Source organism: Rhyacophila brunnea, unplaced genomic scaffold (assembly GCF_057557595.1).
Source record: "Rhyacophila brunnea isolate RB1 unplaced genomic scaffold, BYU_Rbru_1.0 scaffold_8, whole genome shotgun sequence".
In the NCBI taxonomy this organism is placed as follows: domain Eukaryota; kingdom Metazoa; phylum Arthropoda; class Insecta; order Trichoptera; family Rhyacophilidae; genus Rhyacophila; species Rhyacophila brunnea.
This window is the reverse complement of record NW_028233350.1, coordinates 18,422,981-18,436,294: the sequence shown is the minus strand read 5'-3', so window position 1 is coordinate 18,436,294 and position 13,314 is coordinate 18,422,981. Positions and strand designations below refer to the sequence as shown.

At 28.2% G+C, this 13,314-nt stretch overlaps 1 protein-coding gene across 1 annotated transcript in view; it reads left to right on the top strand.

Annotated features, from left to right (window-relative positions):
• Positions 1–12,043, top strand: part of LOC147064003 (neurotrimin-like) — a 203,296-nt gene extending 191,253 nt beyond the window's left edge. Inside the window, exons 6-7 of the mRNA XM_085958842.1 lie at positions 3,152–3,320; positions 11,211–12,043. Coding sequence (XP_085814968.1) covers positions 3,152–3,320; positions 11,211–11,314 — 273 coding nt within the window. The 3' untranslated portion in view covers positions 11,315–12,043. The remainder of the gene's footprint in view (positions 1–3,151; positions 3,321–11,210) is intronic.
• The last annotated feature ends 1,271 nt before the right edge of the window (positions 12,044–13,314 follow it).

The following is a 13,314-nucleotide window of genomic DNA, read 5'->3' as shown; positions in this document are numbered from 1 at the left end:
TAAGCCCTCGATAGGTACTCGTACAATAAATATCAAATATGGTACCTATTGTTTTCAAAGCCTATCTAGGTTCATTGACATGAACGTAGAATAAAATTAGAAGAATTGATAATGGAAAAATGTTGTGGGCAAAACAAAGTTTAGTTTGTTTAAATACTTAAGTATCAGAAGATAAAAGAGTGGACTTACCTCTCATAATATTTAAACAAAAGATCTGAATTTAAATAATTGTACTTTTGAATCTAAATGGGAGTTTATTTGTCTGTCCCGCATCTTCTAGCTAACTTAGTTCTGGCGTCATAATATTTTGTAAATAAACAGGAAAACTGTCGAATAACAGGTATCCTTGGAATGACGCACGAATGATGTTCATAATAGTATTATGTTCCACGTAGAAAAAAATGGAATAATGCAAATTTATTATCTGGATTTTCCGTCAATATTTTTGTAGATAAATGAAATTGATAAAAGTCTGATGAATTCAATGTTCAATGGCACTAAAACCATACAAAAACTATGGACTGAGAAGAATGTAGGTACATAACTATGGGAGGCGTCTACGAACAGAGCACAGACCCTAGTTGATAATGTTGAATGTTGAAAAAATCATAATTTCTAAGCCGCATCATGATTTTAACTTTCCATTATAATATGTCAATAACTCAACAGGTTTTTGGTAATGTTTTTAATGTAAGTACTCAAACCACATCGCAATGTACTTATATTATGATTTTAATATGTAATATAATATACAAACTGAAATCACACAGGCCGTAGTGATACATATTACTTGAAGAATCGTAAATAATAAATCACAGATGTATTTGATTTAATAGTAATGTTATTGGCCGCTACACTTAGTAACTTAGCCACTGTCTCGTTGTGGACTCTGCAAAATAGGGCATTAGCAAAAAGCGGACTCATGACAGATTATGCTCGTTTGGTGCACACAGCGCTTTGCACAATGCCAACGATATTAACGAATCAAAGGAACTTTCAACACTCACTTTGGCGGCGATTATCATTCCAAATTACGTCAACTCGAAGTGACGCATCACGGGATTATGAAACTTACTTGTCCAAAGTTATCACACCCCCCAATGCAAATTTATACTTCGGAGTTTGGCGGTGGCTTTGCTGATTATTCATTATGGTAATTTGTAAAGTTTGGATAATCGATGTGTGCATTAAAATAATTGACGGGCTGAGAACAATACAGAGTTTTCAGACTAGTGACGTTATCCCTGTGGATTTTTTTAAAACTTTAATTAAATTGTATTAGGTACTGCATAATAATATATTCTTTAATATTGTTCCACATACTCTTAGGAAATCTTATTTAGCCACAGTAGCATTCAAAATTCTGATTAAGATCAAAATTCATTACGAAATATAAATATGTGAAGTGATGTTCGACTCTGAAGTTAACGAATCTAAAAAGAGGATTTTAAAATATTAACATAGTATAACAATATATTTATATTTAGCACAGCTTTTATTTAAACGTAGGATATGTTAGAAGAATATGTCAAAACATAGCCATGACCGGACATTTAGTATGTGTAAATTTAGGGAATCCACGATGGCCGTGCGGCTAAATCATCGGCTGATAATTTTGTAGGACCCAGGTTTAAATCCTTGATCTGGAAAATATACATATTGCACTGCAATGTGTGTTTGGAGTCGGAGAATCGACCTAACAGGTTGAGCAAACGGATAACATCAATTTCTCGTAAATAAAAAGTTGATACATATCTCCACTCTACGGAGACTCATAATAAAATATGATCTTATTAGAATCGGACATGGTCAAAAAATATCTATACAATACAAACTTTGATCCAGCTGGGAAAGTAATCTGGAACCAAAATTATAATGATTATTAAAAAGTTTAAATATTGTCATGCGTGGAGGCTATATAGGTACATTTTTTATCATATTCTACCAATATTTGGTTCCAAAATAAAAGATCTACATATTTTTTAAATGTTAAACGCCTACTGATGGATAGGATACTAAACGTAGAAGACAAGTCACCGAGATAGATGAAAAGAAAAAACAATTATTATTTAGGTAAAACAAAGTTTAGTCAGACAATATATCGCACCATGAGTACTTTAGTGTATTGAGTCAAAAATTATCATTTTTTAGTTAATAATGCAGTTTTATTCAGAATTTTTCGCTTTATTTATTTATAGAATATAGTCACTCAAACATAATTTTAAATGCGTTATAATTGAGTTACTTCAGTAAAGTATTTTCAAAATATTTCAAAAAGTTGACTGCTTCACTATATTATTAAGAAATACTATAGTAATGCATCAATGTGATGTATATTTTTAGTGCATTAGTGTATTATTTTGATTTGATATACCAAAGTATTAAGCTCATATGAAGTTCTTAAACTTACCGCAATATTACAGTACGAAATTTATTTGTAACTTCAAACGCTGATATCTCAAAACTATACTTTTAGAGTTAATACACTAAAGTACTTATGGTGCGACATGTAAAGTATGAAATATTGATACAGTTTATATAGTATAAGATAATTATTTGTAGAAAGAAAAAGTATTGGAAAAAGACGTACGTAGGTATGTAATATTTGGATAATATCTGTGGATAGTAAAATTGCGACTAAGGAACACTTTTAAAGGAAGCCGTAGATAGATTGAAGTTGTCAACCTTTCTGTTCAACCATCTACGAAGTGTATGATAGTATTTAGAAGAATATTATTTATAATGTTAAATTTATCATCGAATTATAATAAATGGGTGTGTTTGAAGATTTTTCCAATTACGTTAATATGTGTTATCTTTATTTTGTGGTTCTCACCACGGTATTTACACTATAGAAAAGATTACCAAATATACCAAAATTTATAACTATCTGTAAATGCAGTAGACTAGAGTGTGTGGTATTTCGTGGTTTGGCTAGGTCTATAACTAACTAGTAAAGTTGAGAGATGATATTTATGCGAATAAAGAAGACCCTTTTGTCCACTGTAGGTACTATATTTTGTTTCTTAAACCTAACAAAATTCCTTTGTGGAACCTAGCATTAACATATTATATTAAATTTATTATTATTTTTTTTTTTACTTTTTTGGTGAAAAGCATAATTTATTTTATGTGTTTTTTTTTCTTATAGATAATCAGTTACGACTCGCCTCGAGGAGGGGTGAGCGTAATCACAGAAAAGGGAGAGACGACTACTTCCTTCCTGCTCATCCAGCAGGCTAGACCTTCGGATTCGGGTCTTTATCAGTGCAATCCCAGCAATGCACAGTCTAGGACCATCTCAGTCCATGTTCTAAACGGTAAAACATTTTAACATACCTACAACCTACATTAAGTACTAAATACTACTTTAAGTGTAATAGCAATATCAAAAAAATATTATCATTGACTTATATTTAGTAGTAAGTATGTGCATTTTTTTTAAATATCTACTCAATACAAAATAATAATATTAATACTATCGATAGAGGGTACTTGATAGAATTTGAATTTTAAATTCACTAGAAGCAAAATAATGGAATGTATTCATTTTTATTACAATATATAAAGGTCGATAAACCGTATAATATTCGAAATCTTGAGTATTTTTGGGAGTCTTAACAATCCTTGTAAAATTCATGATAATGCCATATTAAATTGATAGATATATAATAATATGATTTCTGTTTTTAAAATACAAATTTATTTTTAAAGTATCTACCTATATTTTTAATTTAATTTACCTTTATATAATAACTTCTTTCCACTGGAGTTTTTAGTTAACGTTTAGCATCCAAAACCCAACACTTTTCATTTTCGACAATTTTAAGCACATGCGTCCTTAATATATTTGATATCAATAAACTTAAATATATTAATGGATAATTACATATTTTTTCTATACGAATCCAAGATTTTTTGTTTCTATAAATAAATATACTAACTAATGTGTCTGAGGCTATCTATACAGAGAATATTATTCATGATAATATTATAATATTTAAGTCCACAATAAATAATGTTGTATTTAGATTTTAAAGCAAGATTCGTTATTTTATTAATTTTATTGTTTTTGTTTAAAAAAGTGTAAGTATAACATATATTATATTATATTTTTAATAATAATAAATTAATGTATTCAATTAATTAGTTAATGGAGGGAAACAAAAACTGAGCGCAATGGTTAAGAAGATAGTTAAGGCCATAAATGTTATTTCAAGATATTAATCACAAAAAACGGTTTCTATGCATACTTATTAGACAAGAATAATTACTATCATTGAACAATCAATACAATTGGCAATATTACGTCTCAAAACGGTAAAATTTTAAATAATATTATATCAATAGGTACTGGTTATTCGAACACAATTTTGATAGCAAAATGATGTATAATAATATATATAAAAATTGCTCAAAGATGTGTCAAAATATTAAAAAAAACTTACAAATTTAATGTTCGTGATTTTTAATAGTGACTTTGCAACTGATAATCTCATTTTTCAAAAAACATAGTTATAGAAAATTTGCCATGAATAATATATTTTATGGTTGTTTTTATTCAATTTGTCATACCTCTGTTATTATTATATAAGGCAGGAATATTTTCTTCAATATTTTTTCAAAGTAAAACTCTATGCATAATTTTAGGGTAGATAATAGAAAAAATATCATATGTGTGATACGAATGAATAATGGATGCAGGAGAAAACTTTGGGGTATTTTAATACTCACTGCAAATAATATATTACGGTTATATCAGTCATAATCAAAAACCTATTCTATCGAATCCAAAATTTACTTTTGTGGTGATAATATTTCATTCAATGACACTGACATAATCCAAATAGTTTACGAGCGGTAGGCGTGTATTTAACAGTTTAAAAGCATTAATTTCTTAGATTTATTTTTTTCAATCTCTAATAACAATCTTGGAGAAATTTTATAACATAACTCAATATATTATTTTGCGACGCCAAAACTATATTTGTCAGTAAGTCAAAATTGTAAATACCTACATTATTTTGAATAATATAGTAAGTTTATCGAAAAAAAAAATACCGATTGAGACTTTCTCATGTGTACCATTATCTATCTTCATCTAGGCGGTGAGCTTTCGTATTTATCAAAAAATAGTGATAAGGCAAGGGAATGAGATAAATGGGCACCAGGACAATAAAATTGGACGCCGAACTGTCAAATGAAATAAATAGACGTTTGTTACGATTTTATACAGAAAGTAGACAACAATTTTAAATCAGTTTCTATCTACTAGCTAAGTAGTTTTAATTCATTTTGCTCTTAATATATTTCTTAATTGCGGATTGAGAATGATCATGCCTGCAAAATAAAGGAAATCTCTTCTCGTTAGTAGTTAAACATAATATGAACAATTAAATCATTATTTACGTGTTCATATTTAAATTTTCACCATGTGTATTAAATTACTAATAATATAATAGTTTTAATATAAATAATATATAATATTAACTACATATATATTTATTTTAAACGTACCTATAATTCACGATCGTCTATTTATATTCGAATTTCATTCGATTACGTAGCGCCCAGTTGTCCCAGCGCCGAATCTTCCTAGACTCTAAGGCAAAACAGTTAGTATTTAACCGAGTTGTATATCGTGGTACCGCTTCCCTACGAGGCATAACAGCTTAAAATACAAGCTTGCCTCTTACAAATTCATAATGATAGTAAACACACTAAATAATTCAACAATAATTCTTCTATACCTACGTTAAATATTATGTTTTTACATTTTCTATAAGAGAGAAAGCTGAAAATAGAATAATACTATTATGTAGGTATACGTATGGTTGGACAAACCTTCTTATCTTGTTTTCCCTTATGTAATATAGTAAAGTCATTTCTGAGAAATATAATAATATATTATAACCAATAGACAAAAATCTTTTTTGATAAATATACGACAACCAGCAGGAATCGAACATGCGTCTCTCGGGTTTCACGCCCACGCGCATTGACCATAATGCTATAGTTATCTTATCTAATTTCGATGAATTTTAACTAATGGTTCTTACTTACAATACTCTCTGAAGCGCTTTCAAATTATGTATGTTAAATAAAAATAACGTTGCATTCTTAAATCTTGTCAATTATTCGTTGAATAAAAAAAATGGATATTTAAATTGATTTATCATTCAAACAGTGACTTTTGATTATATATAATTATGTACAGCACTTCGGATGTAACAAGTTTTTATTGTTACGTTGTAATAAGTTAAGGTTTTGATAAAATGTTATAAAATAAAATTCGTTTATAAAAGCGAACAAATATCTATTAAATTGATATATTTTATTTGAAATGTTTAAAACTTTATTAACTCGACAATTTTTATTTACATGATAAGGGTTCTATGTTAATTTAATAATTTTAGTTTAGCCCTGAAGCCACGTATACATAAACCGATTCTCATATAATGTACTAAAAGTACAATGATGCTTACGTATTGCACAAATTAGAAAAAAATAATTTGAATTTTCAATCATCGTTTTATGTTTCAAAATGTGACTTATCTATAAGAGTAGATTGACACCAACGTTGTTATATAAAATTATATACATTTTAATGAAACGTTAACAGCACATCGTGGGCGACAGTTTAAAATCAATCAAACTATTTATTTTATAGTTCAATTTGTGTATACAATTAAATATTTTCAAGTAAATATACACAATTATATTCTCCATTATTTAAAAAAAAATCTTTCAATGTATGTTCATGAAGAATAAAATATTGATTTTAATATTTTTTTTAAAATACAATTGTTTTTATTTGATATAATATACTGAAAAGGAACAAAAACTTTATCTCAGAATTTAAATACAATATTATTATTTCAAAGTATCTATTTTATCAGCTGTAACCGTGGTGGCAGTGGTACTGCCACTATCAATGTAATTTCATTATTAAAATAAATACTTTCTGTTTTTTTTAAGATCTTTCAATTTCAATTTAGAATATAAGCAGTAGGTACCTTGTAACTAGGTAATTATAATCCATTTCAGATTGAAGATTATAGTAACGAAATAACCGATGCATATGGAAATGTAAAAAATGTACATAGGTACTAATTTTATAATGAATAGTATTTCTTACCTCTTAGCTATCGCTTTTTCATGTTTTGAAAACAGTTACACATGTAAGGATACACTGTAAACTATGTGCACGCCTAATTTATTTATAAACCAATAACAGCAATACTAATTTTCTTTCCCCACCACCCACGGTGGCCACGCGGCTTAAGTATTGGACTATCACGCCGTGGGTCTCAGGCTCAAATCCTGGGTCTGGCAAGTACACATATTGCTTTTCAATTTGTGTGTGAGTCAGGGTATGGACCTAATAAGTTGAGCAAGTGGCTGAAATCCATCTCTCGTAAAAAACAAAATCTGTCAATACTAACCTCTACTCTGTGGAGGCCCATATGATCCTATTAGGTTCGGATATTTTTCTCTCTTTATTTTATAAATTTGTCATTGATAATTCAGTAGAAATAACTTTCTAAATAATTCAAAATTGACGAATCCAGTGTGATAAAGAACGTTATATTTCAAAATATCCTATGTGATTTCAATACACAACTAAATAGCTGTACCTACCTCCCTCATATTGTACAGTTTGACTTAGGTAAGTATGATTTTTTTCAAAATGATTTAAATTATCATATTTTTAGTCTATTCATAATACAAACTTCAAGTTTCGTAAATCATAAAACCGTAAGCCATAAAAAATATGCATTTTTACGAATGTTATATTTCTGGACATGAGATATAATTATCATTATGATATTAATATGACAAGCTCGGTTGACATAAGAAAAAAGTAGTTCATTCTGTCATTATAATCTGTTTTCCGCTTAATTGTGACTATGTGCGCTAGGCTTTATAATATACAAGTGAGTACAATAAAAATTTTGAATTACAAAATTCCTAATTCAAAATAATTTAGCTAAGTAACATCGCGTTTTCCTGCGCTACTTTAACTCGTCAGTTTCCGTTGAGCCGCGCTCTACATCATAAGCATCTGAAGCGCGGACGATCAATAATGCGCGCAAAATAAAAACACACTCAATTATTTGAAATGGCCGCCCGCTTGAGCTAAATTGCCGTGTTAAACACGACAAGTCTAGCCCTAAGTGTAATTACAGCCGCTTTAATTCAAATACCACCGAGTTAGAAGCTGAGCTTGACAAATGAGACGCATATTTCCCGCGCGATAATCCGCGGATGAACATTTTAATCCTTCGCGGGGACAGGACCAGTGTCAGGTATTTCAGTGCTTGCGTCATTTTTTTATCATTATAATTTATTCATATTTATAAAAAAATATATACAAAATACAAATGTTCGAAAATAAATAAATTGAATCTTTACGTAGGTACTATTATATTTATGGTTGGAGATCGAAACATTTTTTTAACATACCGCTATATGGAAAGATGTAAATAAAAGATGAAAGTAGGTCCACAATAAATAATATTTTCTATAAAGAAACTTAGGTCGCGCCCTATGCTCAAAAAATCGAACTAAAATAACTAACGTATTTTTTTCCAGACACGTGTTTCAAACCCATATATTCACCATATACCACATAAGTTAACCGGCAATATTAATTTTGCTATTCCTTAATGTGTCAATGTCCCGAATCTGGAAAATTCATATATTGTATTTCAATATTGGTGTCAGAGTACAGATTGCATAGGTTAAGCAAGTGGCTAACATCCATTTATCGTTATTACAACGTCCACTCCGTGAAGACCTATAAGATCCTATCGGCATCGATTAATTATATCTATTTCTTATAATAAGGTGCAAAAATATTTCACAAATGACGTTTGCTCTAGCAAACAGTTCCATCCAAACAAATCCACCCCGCATCACACTCGGTCTTAATTTATCAAGAGTCCTTATTCTTTTTTATGCAATGCATCACCAACTTTCCATCGATATTATAATAATTAAAAGTTAATTGAACATAATATATTATATATCTTACGACGCCACTGGCGAAAGGGTACTTTTATATCACTGACAATTTTACATGAGGGACATTTTTGATCGGGCACTTGAATGTTTTCGACAGATTTTTCGCGTCTCACTTTGCGAATTTCGAGCTTTTTCAAGCGTCACTATCTGCTTTTGGACATGCCATGTCACTCATTTTTTATTATTCTGTCATATTTTTTTTATTATTCCAAGTGTCACAGCTCAAAATAATTGGTTTTTATATCAAATAAGCATGACATGTCATGCGTTAAAAAATCCTTTATTTCAACAATCATACTATTTTTGGGTGTAGGCAATAAATACTCAAATAATTGAATAATGTTATATGATACGAATTCCATTAAGCTTATATTTAATGTTTTAGTACATACATATTATATATAATTTTGAAAAACACTTCCTGAGAGAGTATATTATAACCAATAGAAAAAATCTTTTTTTTTTAAAGTAAGTCACCCCGACGGGGAATCGAACCCCGTATCTCCCGGTTTTACGCCCCATTCGTCACATTTAACCAATATGCTACGGCGTGACATACTAATTGCGGTAAATTTTAACTATTGGTTAATTTTAATACCTACTCATCAGCGTTCTTCCAAATCAAGCAACTTTGGCAATCGATTTTTGTTTCTTAAATCAAAGTAGGTAACTATTAAGTAATATTACTTCGATTACTAACCGACGTCGTGGAATTTCTCCAATATTTTTTAGATGTAACTACTTGCACTTGAAAATTATTTATATATAATTCATAATACTTCTGTGCAGTCGCTTCTTCGGATGGTTGGTTGACTGTCATCAAAGCGAGCTCCACAAAAATGAAAAACGAGCTTAGACACAAGACCACAACATTTTAGAATCTTCAGTTATAATATTGGCCTTCCATCTGAACCTTTCTTTGTGGAGATTTCCTCAATATGGCAAGTTGTATAAAGTGATATTAATTTGTTGCCACTTAGGAATTAAATATTCCAGCATATATATATATATATATATATATATATATATAAATATTCTAGCTGCTTTTATTGTCTATTATACCGAGTTGTTGCTTATATTATCTTACCACAATATTTTAAGTATACCTGTGTGTACCTATATATTACCTATATACTGCGAAAACTTAAATACTGTTGCAAGATGTCTCTTTCATAATCTATCTTATATCCTGTATTCAATATCGTAATATAAACATGCCTACGGATATCCTGATTCAGACCTCAGTTCCATAAGCGCTCTTATATTTTAATACATTTATATCTTGACTAGCATAGTCTCTATTCAATCCATCATAATTATAATTTTACTAAGGTTTTGACGGCAATTCGTTGGAATATTGCCACTTCTCTAAAATTACCTTCAAACTATATACTATTTTACTATTTTATTATCCATTTATTTTTTATTCGCGAAAAATAAATTACAAATTATTACTTACTATCATTAAGAATCCAAAATCAAAATCACGCCATACTTTTATTTAAAATAAAGTATTCAAGGTCGTAATTTCAATAGATCTTTGATTTTGTATTAGAAAGTAGTTATTACTACAATACCAACTAATTATTTTAAAAACAAATACATAAATATAACCCCAATTATGTATTATCCTAGGGGTAATTCATTATAGACATTTGTGTTGTTTAAATGTACAGCAAAACTTTATTCTACAACTGAGTCGCCGAGTCACATAATCTGCTCTGGCGATTTTTTCTACCTAATAAAAATCATGAAAAACTGTTTTCTTTATAGAAAGTATAGACTTACAACGTCAATATATAGAATTTTATTTTCTCATCATATTCACTGACATAAAACGATGATGACAAATACCACATTATTAATGACATTTGATTTACTAAGGGGGGATTTGAAAATGTCCAGAGCGAGCTTTGAGAATCGATGAATAAACTATTCAAGACTTTATATCTAAAATTTGTGAAAAATAAATTGTGCCTGAGACGTTATGGCATTATTATGGTGATAGTAATATTTGTTTGCAATGGGTGATAATGATAAAAATTCGGAATGTAATAGTATTTAAATTACTGATAGATTTTTAATGTGCAAGTGAATAATATAATATGTATATAGTCAAATTATTAATACATTGTGTTTTCCTTTTTCCATATACTTAGATAAAAGAATGTCCGTGCTATCAGGCGAGTACCCGGCCGCCATGCAGAGGGCAGGCCAAGCCTTGCTCGTCTCATCCAGTGCCCATAGAACGCTGTTATTGATATCTACATTATTTTTGTTATCCTGATACTCGCACGAGTTTTTTTCTACTATCCTCTTTACGTTAAATGCTTAGAAATAAGTTGTGTTTTATATATTAAAAAATATTAAAAATAATTCCCGCATATTAATTGTGCCAGTCATCATATAAAATATCAGTGTACATAAACAATACTTATTACAAAAACATACATTATTGAAGTGAAAGAAATAAATACTAAAAGTGAATCAGTGTTTTAATGAAAGTTATAACAGTGAAAACCATTTTGAGTGAATCCTCAAAAGTGACACGTAATTTCTCATGAAAGTAATGTGAAAGTTAACCATTACATGCCGTGTAAAAGCTAGTTAAGTTGTCATGCCATAACAATGTATAGTTTTTAAATGTCGTACAGTTTGTTGTTTATATTATGAAATGAAAGTTTAACTCAACGCCGGCTACAGAAAAGGGGTTACAAAGTATTTTATTGGCAACAGTAAGTTGCTGTACAATTGCCATGGGCAGAACAATGAAGTGAAATGCCTCGTATTTTAACAGTTGACTATTTTTATGATTTTGTTTGTAGTAAACATGGTAAGTGCATTTACGTTTACGAAATCGTTTGCTATCGATAAATAATGCTGTTTTAATAACATTAAATAACAATAATGTCATATTTTAAAAGTAGGTACCTATGTTTCTTTATATTATTGTATTTGCACATTATATTGTTTTTACATATCTCTTGAGATATTGATTGATATAATTCATAGTGTATCATATAAATTACGTTTTTATTTTTGGTCTCTTATGTTGTTCAATCATAAATGAATAAAATAATATAATCATCTATAGATAAATGTTATTTTATATATTTTAAATATGTTGCAAACAAATTAATTACATATAATATGTATTTCAAAAAATATTTAGTAAAAAAGAATATTTTAAAAATTAATTATCTTCATAAACACAACACAAAATGAAATGTTATTATAAAAATATTATTCAAAGCATTTCCATTTTAAAATACATATTGATCTAGACAAACACCTACATTATTTATATTAAAAAATAATAATGACAATACTTACATTGAGAAAAATTATATGGATGAAAAGTTTTGTACGACCGAAGAAATTTAAAAAAAAAATCACATTTAATATAATGTCTAGTTATGTTAAATACCTATAATTATGTAAATGTATTCGTTTTTAGACTCAGAATTATAGCAACATTGGAATATGAAATAGAATATTAATAATATATTAAAGTGATTTTTACAAAACATCTACAAATGAATAAATTTAAAAAATCATCATAGTTTTGCCAACATTATTTAAATATTTTAAAGTACTCGCAAATTATTTTTATAATACATCTTTTCATTTTAATATTTTGTGAATATTATATATTATACGTTGAATAATCAAAGAAGAAATATTTTATTGTACAAAATTAGTCATTAATAGGAATTTATTTATGTCATACATACACCCAAAAACGTAAATATGTAAATAAAATATTTTATTGACATTTCTATAATATAAATGTATATTGATGATCACTATGAATGTCATAATTTTATTATAGAAAATACACAGTATATTATAGTATATTTATATTACGTTATCAAAGGTATTTGTAATATAAGGAGTCTGAAATGTCACTATCACTAAGAAATAATTTTTAAAATATAATATTAATATATTACAATAACTACCATTAAAATAATAAATATTCATTAATAATAATATGTATGTTTTTAATGACTTGCATATTTTTTATACACTTGTTAATATTATAGTTATGAATTTTAATGGTTCGTTTGTAAATAGTTGCTCTATTTGTCTTTTTACTTTATAAAAGTCTTATCGTTCATACTTTACTATGAAAATAATATATTGTTTTATTATCGGACTTGTCCAAATTGTTTCAAATAAGGAACAATACTTAATAATCATTTTATTTTAAATCACACAATTCAATTAAATAATATTTTTATTATGTTTATGTAGTTTTAAATAATATATTTATTATTTCTTTTA